Below are 19,625 nucleotides of genomic sequence, written 5' to 3' on the forward strand. Positions count from 1 at the left end.
ACACTTCACCATATTGCTGTACACTGCTGCTGTATGCCCACAGTAATGCAGGTCCAATCGAAGATGGACTACTCTCCTGACAGGCACAATGTCTGATGGTCTTCTGACCAGAACATTCAGGCAAGCTAAGATTGGAGGCACTGCTATGGTCCTCAAATTCAGATGTAAGGATTGAGATAGTTGGGCCTTGTTGCCCCTCCAACAACATTGTTGCCTCCGAAACAAAATTATAATCGAGATAAAGAGCACCACCAGCATAAGCATTATGTGCACAGACAATGGTATTGTCAAAAAAAAATGAAACTTCCCATGTGAAAAGGACTAGCCTAGATCGTAAGTGGGAAAAAATGGTCTGCTTCTTCCACTAATTCCTGGGAGCTGTCCATTGAATAGGCTATTCCCCATCCAGCCCTAGTTGGCTAACCGTTGTGGCGTCCTGCATTTTAGCCCAGCTGTAGTCAAAACACACCTCAATGTGACTTTGGCTGGACAGACCAACCGAGAGAGCAATATGGTGTGAGTGGACCTGGCAGGCCAGTGCTGGGTGACCTGCTTTCACCGCTGGACAACAGTGGTCGGACCGGACGTGTCCAGAACTTTACTCCTGGTTGTTCTGCTTTCAGCACGGGTATAAAAGGGGTTAGTGAGGGAGAGACCCGTATGCACTCAGCTGCCCCCTAACCTCTACAGCTGGAACTGGGCTCTAGCCAACAGGAATAGAAACTTACTAACTGTTAACTAAAATCCATAGTTAGATATCAGGGTATTTTTTTGATGATATCGTATCGTTTTGACAATATCGCAATATTATTTTTGCGCTACTTGGTTGTACCTGCACCAACACTCCAGTATTTTTCTCTTATAGCTTTGTCTCCATGTCCTCTGCAGCAGACATATGGTGAGCAAAATGTTTGGAACATCGAATCACAATATAATCACAGTTTCGCATCGCAATACATATAGAGTTGTGAGAATCGCAATACATATCATATTGGCACCTAAGTATCATGATAATATTGTGAGGTCCCTGGCAATTCCCAGCCCTATTAACTACCCAACTTCCCATTTAGCGAACTGCCTGCACTCAGTGTAGGCCTACACTGGACAGATGGTCAAATAAAAGTCAGATATTTGAGGTGCTCTTGATTTTAGGCTAGTTTACCAGGTACAGTGTTTGACACCGAATGGTTTGAAAATCACCTGGAACACCATCATTATGCCAGGTGATTGTTGTTGCAATTATGCTGGTTAGGGATTCCATCAACTCTGTTAGTAGTTGTCAAACCATATGTCAGTATTTGGTCTCTCAAAGCCAGGCAGCTCTGCCCACTCAAGCCCCAGGCTTCAGACATCCAGGGGCCAGCCCTTCTCGCAGGCTGCCTACCATCAAAACACTAAGGGAGACATTTTCGTAGTGCAAAAGCAATGTGGTAAGTACTCATTGTAATCTGGCAGTGCGATTTAATTTGAAAATGTGTGTGTTCCTAGCAGAGCTTTAAGAGCCAGGTTGTCTGAGTAGAGAAAATCCTGTCATCCCGCTGGGTGAGAGGTTTAATCTGTGTTACAGTAAAACCTACAATGGCTTCAGTGTCAGCTCCACTACCCCCCATCCATACTCACCCAGCCAACAGAACACCATACAGAATAGTTACTAACACTATGTAGGGTCATCTGCAGTTGGGGAGTTGAAAAGCAGAGAAGTTATTTTAGATTTCTACCCTGTGGCAATTAGATTTAATGCACTCTTCTCCCCCTCCCCTGTCTCCATCACTGTCTGGTGGGGTGCTTCTCTCTGAAATGTCTCTAATACTCTCAGAGCTACACTGAACAAAAATATAAACGCAACATGTAAAGTGTTAGTTTCATGAGCTGAAATAAAAGATAAACAAAGAGGTGTAATGGGTTCGCACTTAAAAAGATATCGCATAAAGCTTAATTATTTTATGATTTTAATTATTTTCACTGCATCAGGGACAGCGTACACAGATGTTTCGGCTTTACAGCCTTCAGTGTGTAGGTACAATTTTATTTGAATTCAAAACAGCATTTGTAAAGAACAACAGATGAGCAGCAGGTGCTTCTAATCAGGGTTGCCACTCATCTGCCAATCAGGGATGTGGCTTTTCTGGTCTACCTGTATACAAATTAGTCACAAAGAAATACAGAATTATAGCGTATGGGAGTGGGCACGAAGGGCAATTCAAGAATCAACCGCCCCAGGTGTCCGCTCACCGAAGTACATCATATCAATTCATGAGATAGCCCACCACAAAGGACATCAGGCAAAGCCATTCATAAACATGTGGGGCCAACCCATAAACGATATGTAAAATCTGATATGGACAGTTTCTTGTATAACAGTCTAAATTTGGCTTATAGGAAGGAGGTGAAATCTAGTTATTCGTTTAAATCGTGTGGAGATACAGAATTTAATTGAAATATCCCACATGGCTTATCTTTGAAGTCATTTGTTGTCATAGTCACCACTGTGGTGGATTAACTTTTTTGATACCGACGCAACGCAATTCATTAATATAATTATTTTGTTCTATAAAGTGTCTCGCAACAGGTGAGGTGATATCTTGACATCTAATAGTGGATTTATGTTCTCCAAGACGTACTTTCAAGGCGCAGGATGTTTTTCCAATATAAATCTTATTACAAGAACACTGTAACATATAAATAACTCCTTTAGTATTGCAAGTTATACATGACTTTACCTCATAGGTCCTAGAAGTCTGAGGGCATACAAAGTTAGAACATTTCCCTTATGGTTCTACAAGAGGTACAAGATCTACAGGGGAAGCATCCTTTATGAATGTCTCTTTACTCTCTTTGACCACATCTGATTATAGGTGAATAAAGGTGGATTCTGGAAGGCAGAATTTAAAGAGGAGTCAGATGATGTGCCAATATTTATTGACAATAGACTTGATGCCATTACGGCTATTATTGAAAGTATGTAGTTTACAGAGAACTGTTTCTTCTGTTCTTGTTGGGATTTATTAAGTAACTGGCTTCTGTTCAAGCTTTTAACTTGTTTTGGAGCTTTATCAAGCCAGGTATCGGGGTATCCTCAAGCGAAAATGCTCAAGGAGAGAGTTTGATAGTCTATGATAGACAATCTTCCTCTTTGTCACAGATGCGACGTAGTCTATGAAGTTGGCTGACTGGTAAACCTATTTTTAGGGGGAGAAGGTGATAACTATTAGCTGTCAATATAGTATTTTTATCTGTAGGTTTTCTGTAAACTTTAGTACTTAGAAATTGTCCCTTTTTGTAACAAGTACATCTAAGAAATGTATGGAGTTGGCCTCCTGAGTGCCGCAGCGGTCTAGAGGCGTCACTACAGACCCGGGTTCGATCCCAGGCTGTGTCGCAGCCGGCCGCGACCGGGAGACCCATGAGGCGGCGCACAATTGGCCCAGCGTCGTCCGGGTTAGGGGAGGGTTTGGCCGGCCGGGATGTCCTTGTCCCATCGCGCTCTAGCGACTCCTTGTGGTGGGCCGGGCGCATGCACGCTGACTTCGGTTGCCAGCTGTACGGTGTTTCCTCCGACACATTGGTGCGGCTGGCTTCTGGGTTAAGCGAGCAGTGTGTCAAGAAGCGGGGTCGTGTTCTGGAGGATGCATGGCTCTCGACCTTTGCCTCTCCCTAGTCCGTACGGGAGTTGCAGCAATGGGACAAGACTGTAACTACCAATTGGATATCACGAAATTGGGTAGAAAGTAAAAAAACAAAACAAAACATTGGGGAGTTCATGTTATTTTCCATATTGAAGGAAATTGATTGTACCTCTAGAGTTAATGTAGTTAAGAAATTCATTTTGGAACCCGTCCAGTTCACAAAGCAATCGTCTATATAGCGGGTCCAATATTTAACATTATCTTTGTAAGGATTATTTTCATAAATAAAATCCAAATCAAATTTCCCCATGAAGAGATTTGCATAGTTGGGAACTAATGGAGTACCCATTGCTGTTCCAAAATTCTGTGGATAGTAATATTTACCAAATAGAAAATAGTTTTTAGTAAGCACTAGTTGTGCAAGCTCAATTATATTATTTGTAGATCCCAGACATTTTCCATATGCACAAAAAGTATATTTCTCTCAAATGTTGTGCACAAATTTGTTTACATCCCTGTTGGTGAGCATTTATCCTTTGCCAAGATAATCCATCCACCTGAGAGGTGTCGCATATCAAGAAGCTAATTAACATCATGATCATTACACAGGTGTACCTTGTGCTGGGGAAAATAAAAGGCCACTCTAAAATGTGCAGTTTTGTCACACAACACAATGCCACAGATGTCTCAAGTTTTGAGGGAGTGTGCAGTTGGCATGCTGAATGTTCATTTCTCTACCATAAGCCACCTCCTCCAAAGTCATTTTAGAGACTTTGGCAGTACGTCCAACCGGCCTCACAACCGCAGACCATTTGTAACCACGCCAGCCCAGGACCTCCACATCCGGCTTCTTCATCTGCGGAATCGTCTGAGACCAGCCACCATGACAGCAGATAAAACTGTGGGTTTCACAACTGAAGAATTTCTGCACAAACTGTCAGAAACCGTCTCAGAGAAGCTTATCTGCCTGCTCGTTGTTCGGCATCGTAACAGACTTCAGTGGGCAAATGCTCACCTTCGATGGCCACTGGCACACTGGAGAAGTGTGCTCTTCACGGATGAATCCTGGTTTCAACTGTACTGGGCAGATGGCAGACAGCGTGTATGGCGTCGTGTGGGCGAGCGGTTTGCTGACGTCAACGTTTTGAACAGAGTGCCCCATGGTGGCGGTGGGGTTATGGTATGGGCAGGCATAAGCTACGGACAACAAACACAATTGCATTTTATCTATGGCAATTTGAATGCACAGAGTTACCTTGACGAGATCCTGAGGCCCATTGTTGTGCCATTCGTCCACCGTCAGCATGATAATGCACTGCCCCATGTCGCAAGGATCTGTACACAATTCCTGGAAGCTGAAAATGTCCCAGTTATTCCATGACCTGCATACTCACCAGACATGTAACCCATTGAGCATGTTTGGGATGCTCTGGATCGACGTGTACAACAGCGTGTTCCAGTTCCCGCCAATATCCAGCAACTTCGCACAGCCATTGAACAACATTCCAAAGGCCACAATCAACAGCCTGGTCAACTCTATGCAAAGGAGATGTTGCACTGCATGAGGCAAATGGTGGTCACACCAGATACTGACTGGTTTTCTGATCCAGTTCCCTACTTTTTTTTTAAGGTATCTGTGACAATCGAATGCATATCTGTATTCCCAGTCATGTGGAATCCATAGATTAGGGCGTAATGAATTTATTTAAAAGGACTGGTTTCCTTATATGACCTGTAACTCAGTAAAATCTTTGAAATTGTTTTATGTTACATTTATATTTTTGTTCAGTGTAGAAAGCAGATTTTCTACATAAGAGTACATTTCAGACTTCTCATTCATTTTCTGATTCAGTACTGAGAGCAACACTGAATGCAGTCTGGCATCTAAGCCTTATATCTCAATGTGTTTAATCTCATTGTGTGGGTTTAGTCGTTGGTTGCTATAAAGAAAAATGTTTTCTGTTCTGGATAGACATTCTCTGTAGACACCACAGCAGATGCAATGTGGGAGGCATCAGGAAACAAACCCTGTGTTAACTCCTATAGTGGTGCTTTAGTCTATTTCACTTACTATTGCCATTAACTTTTATCAACATGAATTGAATACAATCTGTGTTGTTTTCAGTTGCTCTGTTTGGATAGGCCCATCTCAGAAGTGCAATGAATGACATGTTTATATTTTTGCAAACTCTAACCAGTCTCATCATTCCCTCCTCCTTTCTCCTCTCTTCTCCTGTCTCCAGGTGGTGGCCTAAGCCATGGGGGCATTCCTGGACAAGCCCAAGACGGAGAAGCACAATGCCCACGGTGAGGGCAACGGCCTCCGTTATGGCCTGAGCAGCATGCAGGGCTGGCGGGTGGAGATGGAGGACGCCCACACCGCCACGGTGGGTTTACCCCAGGGCCTGCATGACTGGTCCTTCTTCGCTGTCTACGACGGCCACGCCGGCTCCCGCGTGGCTAACTACGCCTCTAAACACCTGCTGGGGCACATCATTGCCCACAGCATGGGTCCCCCGGGCCCCGAGGGTGTCACTCCAGCCCCCACCATGGATGCGGTCAAGACTGGGATCCGCACCGGCTTCCTGAAGATCGACGAGCACATGAGGAACTTCTCAGACCTGCGGAACGGCATGGACCGCAGCGGTTCGACGGCCGTTGCCGTGCTGCTCTCGCCAGAGCACCTCTACTTCATCAACTGTGGTGACTCACGGGCCGTGCTCTACCGCAACACGCACGTCTGCTTCTCCACGCTGGACCACAAGCCCTGCAACCCACGGGAAAAGGAGAGGATCCAGAACGCAGGCGGCTCAGTAATGATCCAGAGGGTGAATGGTTCCCTGGCCGTTTCCCGGGCTCTGGGAGACTACGACTACAAGTGTGTGGATGGGAAGGGTGCCACAGAGCAGCTGGTGTCCCCAGAGCCCGAGGTGTTTGAGATGGAGAGGTCCCCGGGGGATGAGTTTGTGGTGCTGGCCTGCGACGGTATCTGGGACGTGATGAGCAACGAGGAGCTGTGCGAGTTTGTCAAGTCCCGTCTGGAGGTGTCCCACGACCTGGAGAAGGTCTGCAACCAGGTGCTGGACACCTGCCTGCACAAGGTACAGTGAGGCTAATGTGTTTGTGTGTGTGGGTGTGTGTGTGTGTTTTAGCATGTGGAAATGTAAACTATTGTGGTGCGTGTTTTGTTGTACTTATTAAGGAAGCTCATTTGGAAGCTCTATTTCTCTCTTTGGCATCAGCGTTAACAGAGCCTAGCCCCCACACCTAATGATTCTCTCTCCATCCCTCTCCCCCCCCCCCTCCTCCGCCACAGGGAAGTCGGGATAACATGAGTGTTGTGTTGGTGTGTTTGCCAAACTGCCCTAAAGTGTCAGAGGAGGCGGTGAAGAAAGATACAGAGCTGGATAAGTTCCTGGAGTCTCGTGTGGAAGGTGAGAATGATTGACTCCCTTCCATTCCATCCTGTTGTCTTCATCCAGGCTGTCGTCCCATTCTCTAGTACCATTCTCTCCAAGTGTGCACTCGTTTCCTCCCCTTACGGCTTTAAAAAGCATTGACTTAGGACTGCAGGGAGTTTACAGCATATTTCAGACTTGCTTTTAAATCCATGTGGGGAAGTGAAGGAGTGAACATACTTAGAGGAGAAGGGTGGAGAATCGGACCGCAGCCCCAGTCTAAATGTATTACACTCCCATCTGGGACACACTTCCAATCAGTGTTGTAATCCGGTCTCGAGACCGCATATTGAGTGTCTCGGTCTTGTCTCAGTGTTGGATACATTTGTACTCGGTCTTGACTCGGTCTCGGACAATAAGGACTCATAATTTCTTCCTGAGACCAGCAATGTAAAAAACGCATAATTATCAGCTTCCATTCAGTCAGCGCGTAAAACCTCTTCGCAAGGCCAAATATATACACTCCTTTCTTGAAACATTAATATCTTAACAGTCTTTATCTATTATAGACATATTTGATCAGTGGCGAACCTATAGGCCTTCAGTGTGTGACAGGTTCGCGATTCTGAAAGGACAGCAACCGTAATACCAGCGCACTCATGTAGGAGAGTGCACTTTTTGTAAAACACAAAGGGCCAGTGGTGTAGTGGAGGCTATACGCAGGTATAAGCCATATACCCACTTGTTTTTCAGTTGAGCATTGCATATTCTCACTTCTTAATAATCCCTACTGATGCGTATCAAAGTAGTGTAGTGGAGCTATACGACTTATCAATGATGTAGTACAATAGACAAATCATGCACAAAGTAGCCTACACAATCGCAAAGCATGTGAAGTATATTAACATGCGCGCCGTACACAGCCTAGTTTCAGCGGAATATAATCTGCAGGCAGCAAGAGTTTGCAGCTCTCAACTGGTTTCGGCATGGAGCAGCTCACAGAAGAATGACATCTGTAGCCGGTAGGGTAGGAAAGACGTTTGAACTTATGATATCTACCAGTAAAATGCTAACTAAGGCAACAATGGGTATGCAAACTAGGTATTTAAAAAGTTTTGTCCGAAGTGTTGGTTAGTAGGCTACACAGCATGGTCACACAGCATGATGTTAAAGGATAAGCAGTCCATAAACTCAGACATAATAAGCCGGTAGGTCCCAATCATAAGAATACAAAAACACAACCATTAAGCATTTTCCAATCGACATGTACAACTATTATTTCCCAATGCAAAAAACATTTCACGTTTAGCACACAAAGTAACTGGTGACCTGAAGTTTAAAGTGAACTGACAGCGTTTTAACTACTTTGCAGATATGAAACAGACAATCATAATATAAGTCAAATATCACATTTCCAGTTTATGCTACAAAACAAACTTTATAAGAGGTTTTAAAAATAGGTTATATTTGACTCAACGTTCCATGACGTACACTAAGGCATTGTTGGCAGAATAGATGGATGCAGTTCAATGCATGATTAATATAATTCAGCAATACATTTCTTGGTAGTCCCAAAAATATTGCTATCAGGTTGTAAATCACAGCTGGCCTGGTACATTGTTTTCTGCCTCCATTCGGGATGCACTGTTTCAGTTTCAATGACTCAATATTCTGGACAAAAACTGACAAATATAACTAAGGCTGGGAATGTCAATACAATCAAACTATCAAGGGCAATGATCACAAGTCAGTCATAACGTGGCTAAAAGGCTAGCATATCTATTTATGTAGCAAGCTAAAAACACGGAGCCTAACATTAGCTGAATAGCTAGCTAGCTCCTAGGAGGATGTCATGCCATTGGAGGAGATGGTGAGTGACTGACTTTTTCCCCTGATGTAGTTTTTTGGTGGCTATACACAGCTAGAGATGCAGGTGTCATTTGGTTAGCTAGCAAGAACTTGAACAAGTGTTATCCAGTGTTATCCATATCTCTTGCGTTCGCAAATTTACTCTGGCTATCTACTCTGATTTCAGAGCACTCTCATCTGAGTGTGCCAGAGTGCAGAACAAATGATGAATTTACGAATGCGCAACACCCGCTGAATATGACCGGTGTCAGTAAACGTAGGCAAAACAATTGTTAGTCAAGAACGCTGTATCATAACATGTAAACAGCCTAACCATCTCTGCTACGCCGAGTAAAATGGTCAGAGTGAGGTGTTCTCTCATTTGTGTCTGGAAGTAGCTAGCAAGCTAGCCAACTTTAGCCAGTTAGCTAGGGGTGCTTGGTTGGGACAAGCGTGCATTGGCAGGCAAGCTGCAGAAGGACGAGGAGGCTACAATTCCCCATCGTTTATCAGTGCAATTTTGACGGCCAACTAGCTGAAAAGGTTTGAGAGGGTTTATGTAATGTTTCTTTGTTAGATTTTAGCTCACATTAGTTGTTGTTGTTGTTGATGTGCATAACTGAGGGCGAGAGAGCCTACCTTTTTCATGGTTGTTTGATCAATAGGACTGTAAAGTTCCCAAATGTAAGAGGACTCCCGTGGTGTTTACATATTTGTAGAAATCCATTTAGGTGTATTTTGTGGCTCTTGGCGAATGCGTTCTAATGATCTAAAGTCGCGCTGTTGTAACTGCCTGTAAACACACAGTCCAGTTCAAAGTGCATGATGGCAGGCCCGTGTGGGAAATGGCTTGTTTGTATAAAGGCCTACTGTAGCTCTGATTGACTATAGTGCACCGGTCTGTGTAGACTCCGGTCCTGGACACCGTAGGGATGCTACCAGGTTTCCTTGCAAATATGATGCTTGGCAATTAGGCCAAAGAGTTCAGTCTTGTTTCATCAGACCAGAGAATCTTGTTTCTCATGGTCAGAGTCTCCTTTAGGTGCCTTTTGGCAAACTCCAAGCGGGCTGTCATGTGCCTTTTACTGAGGAGTGGCTTCCATCTGCAAAGCTGTCATCAAGGCAAAGGGTGGCTATTTGAAGAATCTCAAATATAAAAATCTATTTTGATTTGTTTTAACACTTCTTTGGTTACTACATGATTCCATATGTGTTTTTTCATAGTTTTGATGTCTTCTCTATTATTATACAATGTAGAAAATAGTAAAAATACAGAAAAACCCTTGAATGAGTAGGTGTTCTAAAACTTTTGACCAGTAGTGTAATTATTATTTAGTAAATCCTTAGCCCTTCTCTGAAGGCGTAGAAGGCCCATTGTTCCCCACCGTGTTTGGGTTAGTAAAAATGTGTAGAGTGCCTCTATTTCCCTCAGCATGCATTTTTTCACTATTCTGAATGTCTAAAGAATCCATATGTTGTTATGAAATGTTATTGTGGTGGTCATTTGACAAAATTACAATCATGGTCTGGAATTTAGTCTCGCATTTTTCTGGTCTCGGTCTTCACTCGGTCTTGGACCCCTTGTCCCCCTCCCAGTCTCGGTCTTGACCTCCGGTCTTGACTCGGACTCTATTTGCTCCAGTCTCGGTCTGGAATCTGTCTCGCTTTAGGTGGTCTCGAACACAACACTGCCTCCAATCCATCACACACACTTTATAAACCTCAACCCACCTAGTTCCAGAGACACAGCCAGGTAGACAGACTGACTGACTGGCTGGCTGACTTGGGTGTTAGCTTGAGCTCCAGCTGGCCTATCAACTCCCACTGAAGCACGTTAATGTCCTGACCCCCTTTCCCACTCCACATTCCCTCTCTTCCGCTCCTTCACCCGCTGCTTTTCTTCCAACAGTCTCCCTCTCCCTTCTCCTCCTGTCTCCGTCACACATCTCTTTACCCCGTTTTAGATTACTCTCTCTTTGTCTCTCTCTCTCTCTCTTTGTCTCGCTCGCTTTCTCTTGCAGTCTTGACAAATGACCCTACCAACACTGTTTCTCTCCTATCCTCTTTTTTGGCTGTCTCTTTCGGACATTTGACATACTCTGGCAAGCAGGCAAGAGTTTTCTAAAGTCTTCGGGGGTTATTTAAACTCTTCCCCCTGGAGTTGGCCCAGAGCGTTGTTTAGCTGGGAGTGCCGGTGGGAGCTGCTGCATAGCAGAGAGGAATGCTCTGGCGGAACATCTAACTGGCACCTGGCCTAACCAGTCCAACTGGGCTGCAAGGGTTTCCTTCTCCCTCATCTTCTTTCCTCTTGTCTGCCTCTCTCTCTCGCTCTCTCTCTCTGACCTTCGTTCCTTTCTCTGTCACACACACACACACACACACACACACACTAAACATTCTCAAACTCTCTCGTCTCACAGCAGTTGTGGTTTTATGTAGCAATCTTTAACATTTGAATGTTCAATTCTCACCCCCCTCTTCCATATCTCTCTGCCTCTCTCTCTCTGCCTCTCTCTCTCTCTGCCTCTCTCTCTCTCTGCCTCTCTCTCTCTCTGCCTCTCTTTCACTCTCTCCCCCTCTCTTCCCCCCTCTCTCCCCCTCTCTTTCTCTCTTTCTGTCTCCCCCTCTCTTTCCCTCTCTTTCCCTCTCTTTCTCTCTCTTTCTCTCTCTTTCTCTCTCTGTCTCTGTCTCTGTCTCTGTCTCTGTCTCTGTCTCTCTCTTTCTCTCTCTGTCTCTGTCTCTGTCTCTGTCTCTGTCTCTGTCTCTGTCTCTGTCTCTGTCTCTGTCTCTGTCTCTGTCTCTGTCTCTCTCTCTCTCTCTCTCTCTGTCTCCCCCTCTCAGAGATCATAGAGAAGGCAGGAGAGGAGGGTATTCCAGACCTGGTGACGGTCATGAGAAACCTGTCCTCAGAGAGCATCCCCAACCTGCCACCAGGGGGAGGCCTCGCCAGCAAGTAAGAGCCCTGCCCCTCACTCTACTCTACTCTCTCTGCCTTCCCAGTAAAACATAAAAGTTACAGAAAGGACATATGGGCCATGTAAGAGAGGGATTGATTTGATGGCACTAGGTGGATTTATTAGGTTAGTCCTAAACCTGTCACCCGTGTGAATTACTTCTTGACTTGTAGAGGGTGTGTTTACTTCTCTCACTGTGTGTGTGTTTACCCCTCAGACGCAGTGTTATTGAAGTAGTGTACAACCGGCTGAACCCACACAGGGAAGTGGACGGGGTGAGTATCAGGACGCTCTTTTCTTATTTTCTCAAATGTATTCTATAACTTATATTCCACTAATATATGTCTATATACATATTTGAACCTCTTTCATACCCCTGTCTTTCCTACAGTCCGTTTTCCCCTCTCATCAGACTGGCTTAGCCCTACACTGGGCCTGGCCTCGCTGGATACTCCACTATTTACTCATTTTGTCACTGAGTTTTGTTTTGTCTAGCAGTCCCTTTTTCATTTTTATTTCATAGAGCTACACACAAAATACTTATCCATTCTGGAGAACGGGGATGGCACAGCCACAGAACTAGAATGATCACTAGTTCATTCTAGACATGTGCTGGCACTTAAATTTGGAAAACACGTTTGTTATAGAATAATATTTGTAATAGTGTTGCACCATTTCTCTAGCACAATATAGGCTAACCTTATACAATGTAACCGTTAAACTTCCTTTGAACGCCCAGCAATGTTATTTGTCATTTATTTGCTTCAACCACCAGCTTTTATTAGAGACTGGTGTTTATTTTCTAAAATGTGGAACAATGTTTTCTTATAACATGATAAAGGCATTAGAAAGTTGTTGCCTGGTTGTTGTGGCCAAATAATAACATATTCTGTAGATTAGAACCAGCAGGGCAGAAACGGGACAATCAACGAAAGCAAGCAAGACACATCGGGGACAGGTTTTTTTCTTCTGCTTATATCTTTATATAGTCTAAGATGAAGTTGTCCCTACACAGACTGAGAATCAATCAATCAAATGTATTTTATAAAGCCCTTTTTACATCAGCAGTTGTGCTTGAAAGATACATTTTTACATTTGAGTCATTTTAGCAGACGCTCTTATCCAGAGCGACTTACAGTTAGTGAGTGCATACATTTTCATACTGGGCCAACGTGGGAAACGAACCCACAACCCTGGCGTTGCAAGCGCCATGCTCTACCAACTGAGCTACACAGGGCCTTAGATACCCAGCCTAAATACCCAAAGAGCAAGCAATGCAGAGGCAGAAGCACAGTGGCTAGGAAAAACAATCCTCCAGTGATGATTTAGGGGCAACGTTATTCTACATCCATAAACTCCTAAGAACCATATATTTCTATGGGAATCTGTTACCACCCCATGTCCAAACCCAAACCTCTTCATATAAGCATTTCCCCCATGCATGCAATGCTGTGATACTAACACACAGTAGCAGTCCTGTCTATGGATGACACCCATTCCCATCAATTAACACCTAACATCTATAACCCATTATCCTATGCACGACTAGTAGATTCTGTCCAGCTGCCAAAATGCTACTGGCTGTGTTGTGTGCAGATGTTTAACTCATGATGATGATGTCATGTCCTCTGATGGTTTGGTTGATATAGAGCAGCTGCATGGTGGTGGGGACGGTGCATGACACGTTGCAGCCTTGCTGTATAACAGTCTGACCATATCATGGATTCTGGCACACTGAGACCCCTAGGACCTTGTATGGGCTAAGGCTATGATGGGGATGCCTGTGTGATGACATGAACTGGATACAGAACTATTGAGTCGCGTGTGTGTTGGAGTTTGACAACTAATCCAGGGTTTGGGTTCTGAAACGGGACCCTCCAGATCGTGTGTGTGTGTTTCTGTGTGTATCCTGTTGGATAGTGTGCTGTATTAGGTGCATGGGTTTGGCCCTTTGACTCTCCTTTGATATGTTGTGATGTCTTGGTTTGTCTTGTGTAAAGAGAGCTTGTGGTCTTTGCGCACCCTTAGCAAAGAATGGGTGTTTGTGTGTCTGTTTAAATCTTACACACACACAACTGCTCTCCCTCTCCTCCTTGTTGCCCCTGCTTCTTTCTCTGATACTGACATCATAGAAAACAACATAAGACTTCTCTGTGTAACGTAGTATAACGTCTACACAGGCACTGTTTACATGGATGCACACACATTCAAAAACACAGGTGTGCGCATGTCCTCGGATAATCTCATACATTACACACTCTAGATCAGGGGTGTCAAACGTCCGGCCCGCGGGCCGGATCAGGCCCGCAAATGGGTTTAAACCGGCCCGCGAGATGATTTTGTAAAGTACAAAAATGCGCTGCAATTTTTCAATAAAATAAACTGCTGTTCCAATTGCGTCCACTGGATGGCGCAATAGCAATTGTGTTAAGCAAGCAAACTGTTTATACCGGGGCAGAGCAAGTAGGTCAAGCACGTGCAGCCAATCCGGATGAGCTACTTTGTTTTGCCCGCAATATTTATTACGACTTTTAACATTATGTGCTTTGGCACCCTCATTGCCCCAATATGTCTGTCAAAAAAGAGAAAAGTGGACGCAGAGTGCAGAGTGTTCCAAGAAAAATGGTCATCCTCCTATTTATTCACGGAATTGAATGGGAAAGCTGTATGTTTGGTGTGTTCACAGCATGTTGCAGTGCTGAAAGAATATAACCTTCGTCGCCACTATGTGAGTCTTCATGCCGACAAATATGACAACTTTCAAGGACAGCGGAGAAGAGAGAAGGTGAATGAACTGTTGGCGGGTCTGAAGAAACAGCAGTCTGTGTTTACTCACAGCCGAGACATCAGTTTACGCTGCAGTGAAAGCTAGCTACCTCATTGCTAATGAAATCGCAGTGGCTTCAAAACCATTTAGTGAGGGTGAATTTGTAAAAACATGCATGATGAAGGCAGCGGAGATTGTGTGCCCTGAAAAGCGTCAGGCTTTTGTAAATATCAGCCTGACAAGAAACACAGTTGCAGACAGGATTTCCGATCTTTCAGTGGATTTGGACAGCCAGTTGAAGCAAAAAGTAAAGTCATTTATTGCGTTTTCGGTTGCAATTGATGAAAGCACGGACATTACAGATGTTGCACAACTGGCCATTTTCATCCGCGGAGTTGATGACACATTGACCGTCACCGAGGAGTTCGTGGAGTTGGTGCCGATGACAGATACAACGACCGCAGCTGATATTTTTACCGCACTCGTCGGCGCGCTGTACAGGGTCGGAGTGAACTGGTCCCGCGCTGTCAGCCTGGCTACAGATGGTGCGCCCTCAATGATCGGGAAAAAAGTAGGCGTTGTGACAAAGTTCAGAGAGAAAGTGCAATCTGCAAATGGAGGACGTGATATTTTTACTTTTCACTGTATTTTGCACCAGGAGGCTTTGTGTTGCAAGTCATTAAAGATGGATAATGTCATGAAGGTGGTCATCCAAACTGTTAATTTCATCCGATCCAGAAGCCTGAATCACCGTCAGTTTGACAGCCTTCTCAGAGAGAAAGACCACATCTATGGCCTGCCATACCACACTGAGGTAAGATGGTTAAGCCGAGGTGCTGTGCTGAGGCGTTTCTTTGATTTACGAGAAGAAATTGAACAGTTCATGGAAGAAAAGGGCAAACCAGTGTTAGAATTTCATTCCGCAGGACCTTGTATTTATGGTGGATGTTACAGAGCACCTGAATAACTTGAACAAACAGCTGCAAGGGCGCAACAAAGTTGTCACGCAGTATTATGACAGCATACGTTCTTTCAAGTTGAAGCTGTCGTTGTGGGAGACGCAACTCGCCGGTGGTGATGCAGCTCACTTCCCCTGTCTGAAAAATGTGTGCGCGACCCAACATGTGGCAGACATGAAGCGGTTCAAGGATAAAATAACGGGACTGTTACGGGAGTTTGAGCAACGCTTTCAGATTTTTGGTGAACTGGAGAAAGACTTCAAAGTTTTTTGCTCGCCATTCACTGTGAATCCCTCTGATCTGCCCATCAGCATCCAACTTGAAATAATAGACTTGCAGTGTGACTCGGATTTGAAGGGCAAATTTGCCGCAGCTGGCTTGGACACATTTTATCAGAATCTCTTGCCAGGTTACCCCAACTTGACAGCCCTCGCTGCAAAACTGTTGTGCAAGTTTTCTCTGTAATGAGCATAAATAAAACAAAGCTGCGCTCAAGGCTCACGCACAAGCACTTGAATCACATCCTGAAATTGGCTGCCACTCAGGATGTGACGCCTGATATTGATGCGCTGGTGAAAGCTAAAAGATGCCAGGTATCAGGAGTCAAATAAACTATGCAACCCCACTTAAAGTGCTGCATGAGACACCCTGATATAGTTCTGTGATCTGTGATATACTTCTGTGAATCACTGAGGCATTGTGTGTTTGTGTGTTCTTTGTCCTCAGAACTTTCAAATAACTTGAGGTGTTTTATGATTAATAGTGATGTTGTGCTTTTGGACACACTGTCCTCAGGCTCCAGCTTTATGTTTTTATGTTGATGTGCTATTGTTTTTAATTGTTTTTATTTTATTTGTATATTTAACCTATTCTTGACTCTGTGGTTCTTGCACTTGTTTGGGGAACAGGATTTCATTATTTTTATCTACATTTCTGCCTGAGAAATGACACCCTGATATAGTTCTGTTACCTGTGAAACAGTTCTGTTAATCACTGAGGCATTGTGTGTTTGTGTGTTCTTTTTCTTTAGAATTTTCAAATAAACTTGACGTGTTTTATGATTAATAGTGATGTTGTGGTTGTACTATTTTGGACACACTGTCCTCAGGCTCCAGCTTTATGTTTTATGTTGATCGTATTAAAAAAAAGAAAACAATCTGAAGTTGTTGTTTTTAAGTTATATATACCATGATTTTTCCGGTCCGGCCCACTTGGGAATAGATTTTCCTCCATGTGGCCCCTGAGCTAAAATGAGTTTGACACCCCTGCTCTAGATAGACACTGAGGGTTTGCTGGTGCAGACTTGTAGATCTAACTGTGTGTTCACTCTGATTAATGCAGCCCTCCTGTATCATTTGGTAAGTTCACACATACAAATACATTCCTACAGTGCTCATGCCCCCCTTACCCTTAGAACTCTTTGCTCAGTAGTGTTGCCTTCAGGTAAAGTGTTCAAATTGGCACATTCTTGATCTGACTTGTTTTATAGGCTGCCTCCTTTGGGGATGTACCAGAGGTGATTGTCGCACTTCAGGAGAGGTGCTTATCTCTGAGATCTGGGGAGCGATCCCTGCTTGTCTCCTTGGAGTGGAGTTGGTTTTGTTGTGTAGGGGGGCCATTTTGGATTGGTGTGATGTAAACAAGCCAGGACTGTCTGAGTCTATGTCATTAGGTATTATGGATTTACTAGTCATGCCGTTTCTCACAAAGTATTTTCTGTTCTCTCACTTTGCCTCTCCTCTACTCCATCTCTCTCTCTCTCTCTCCGTCCCACAGACTGGAGCAGACCTTGAGGACCCCTGGTAACTGCCCAGCAGAACTGCCTGTTCCTACACCAGGACTCCTTTTATACACAAGACATCTTTACTCACTTTTTTCCTTTTTATTTTTCCTACGATACCAAGAGATCGATTGGACCATAAATGCAGATTTTTTTTAAAAACTGTTAAAACACACAACACAAAGGATTGCAAACCATTTTTGATTAAAAAAGGGGGTTCAAAATTCAAAAGGCACTCTCACATCTGAGCTATCTTTGCTGCAGGTGCATGCTAACAATTGAATAACATGAGAAAAAATAAGAAACCCGCACACGTCAGAGCTTTGACGAAGGCCATAAAGGCCGATACGTAAAGCTTAATAAAGAGCAGCGATACTAGCAAGAGCAGTGTGGGGGTTTCTTCTTTTTTCTCATGTTAGAACAGGGGGGAAAGAAGGACTGCGAAGGTAGTATAAAACATGTACACAAAATATAAATACTAGAGAAATTAAGACTTCTGTTGTTTTTTCCTTTTTATTGCTTTTTTGTGGTTGTTTTTCTTTTTGTGCTGATGAAGAGACACTAGGGCTGTAGTTGGGACATTTTGTGGCCCATCCCTGTACACTCTGTGGTGCCTTTTTCCCTATCGCTGAGGATGAAGGAGCTAGCAGCCAGACGTTAACTGACCAGGCCCTAAGGCCCTGCTTCCAGACACAAGGGGCCCAACAGAGGACCACCACTGGGTCAGGGACTCACTGGCATGTGTCTTCCTGGCTGGACATTGCTACTGGGACTTCAGATAGACAAACCAAATGTGTGGACAGGACAGGAGTGACTGGCTGCATTGTACGGCATTACTTGTGTGGAAGGGTTTGGAGACTGACCACTTTTTGCACCTTTTTCCCTCACCTTTTCTCTCCAACCAACAAAAAAACTATGGGTAACCAGCTAATGTTTGCATTGACAGACACTGCCTCAACTTGCAAGCATTTCACTTCCATAAGCTTTCTAGCCTGCTGTTGATCAAGAAAATTTTTAAATATATATAAAATCCATATATTTTTGATTTACGTAACAAAAAAACAGAAAATGGTGTCAGATGTGGCTTACAGTGTGTGTGTAAAGATGAGGAAGTTGCTGGTCTGTTGACTTTAGGAGTGAAACAGAGCTCTTGTTTGACACATGAGGAGATGTCTGTTATGATGTGATATCTACACGTGTGTGTACAAACCAGCCACCCAAGGACTCTGGGTTTTTGGGCTAAAGGGATTCTAACTGCCCACCAAAGCCTCACTACTCATTTCTCCTTGCACTTCTCTCTCTTTCATATTAGTTTATCCTATTTTCTGTCTTTCTTTCCTCACCCTCTCCTTAAAATGCAGAAACGGACTCTTGTTACAACTTGCCTTTTATTTAATTTTACTCCGACAATATTGTAAAGTGTCATTTTTTTCATTAAGCAAATTGACATTTCTAGGCAATGATGACGAGTTCACCTTTAATTTCTTTTTCAAATGCAGTGTTAATAGTGTAATATGGTTGTTCCATTGCATTCTCTAAATTTCAATAGAAATTGGTTGTATGAAAAAACTAAACAGATTAAATGTGTTAAAAGGAGAAGTCAAGCACGATTTAGTGTGCCAGAGAGGGGTGAGGTCGATCTGGGCCCAGGTTTCTGGCTTGGCTATGATCTGGTACACAAGCCTTGGGTGCCGTATGACTAAGGTACTTGAATGTTGGGTGGTTCTATTTTTGCAATAACATAGATTTTCATGAGATATTTTTTTTTGGGGGGGGGGTTTAATTATTTTTTAGCTGTGCTTGTATTGTGTTGGAGGAATGCGTGGGGTGGGATGGTGGTCAGACGGGCGGGGCGGGGGTGATGGTTCCAGTTAATGGGTATGTTTAAGCTATAGCAGACACTGGGTTAAGAAGGTGTGGGGCTGCTTTGAATGTAATTCACCTTCAAACGAGACTACACTGCACAGGCTGAGCGGAGGCCATAGACGCTTTCCTCCCCCTGGTCATTTGATGACCGAACTTACCCTGGCATTCAGTTTTCATTGTGTTTCATTGGAATATATAGGCTATAGAGTTATATTAATAAGATCTTTATTCTCCCTCAACTTCCTCCCTAACTGTAGCAATTTGCTGGGCCCGCCCCCTAATACTAACTGTAATGATTGAAAAATGAGAATGTTTGTGATGTTTTGGGGGCTGGAAATGAACTTGGTGATTTAGTGCCCATGTCATTCATCCTGATTTTCCTTTTAACTTTTTTTTGTGTATCTACAAGTATTGATATAAAGAATGG

The 19,625-nt window shown here is 43.9% G+C and overlaps 1 protein-coding gene across 1 annotated transcript in view; it reads left to right on the forward strand.

The window, feature by feature from the left end:
* Positions 1-17,613, forward strand: part of ppm1ba (protein phosphatase, Mg2+/Mn2+ dependent, 1Ba) — a 41,137-nt gene extending 23,524 nt beyond the window's left edge. Inside the window, exons 2-6 of the mRNA XM_084141982.1 lie at positions 5,870-6,727; positions 6,943-7,060; positions 11,714-11,825; positions 12,044-12,101; positions 17,329-17,613. Of these exons, the coding sequence (XP_083998108.1) occupies positions 5,885-6,727; positions 6,943-7,060; positions 11,714-11,825; positions 12,044-12,101; positions 17,329-17,358 (1,161 nt within the window). The 5' untranslated portion in view covers positions 5,870-5,884 and the 3' untranslated portion in view covers positions 17,359-17,613. The remainder of the gene's footprint in view (positions 1-5,869; positions 6,728-6,942; positions 7,061-11,713; positions 11,826-12,043; positions 12,102-17,328) is intronic.
* Positions 17,614-19,625: the final 2,012 nt, after the last annotated feature.

Source organism: Coregonus lavaretus, assembly GCF_964263955.1.
Source record: "Coregonus lavaretus genome assembly, chromosome: 25".
NCBI lineage: Eukaryota > Metazoa > Chordata > Actinopteri > Salmoniformes > Salmonidae > Coregonus > Coregonus lavaretus.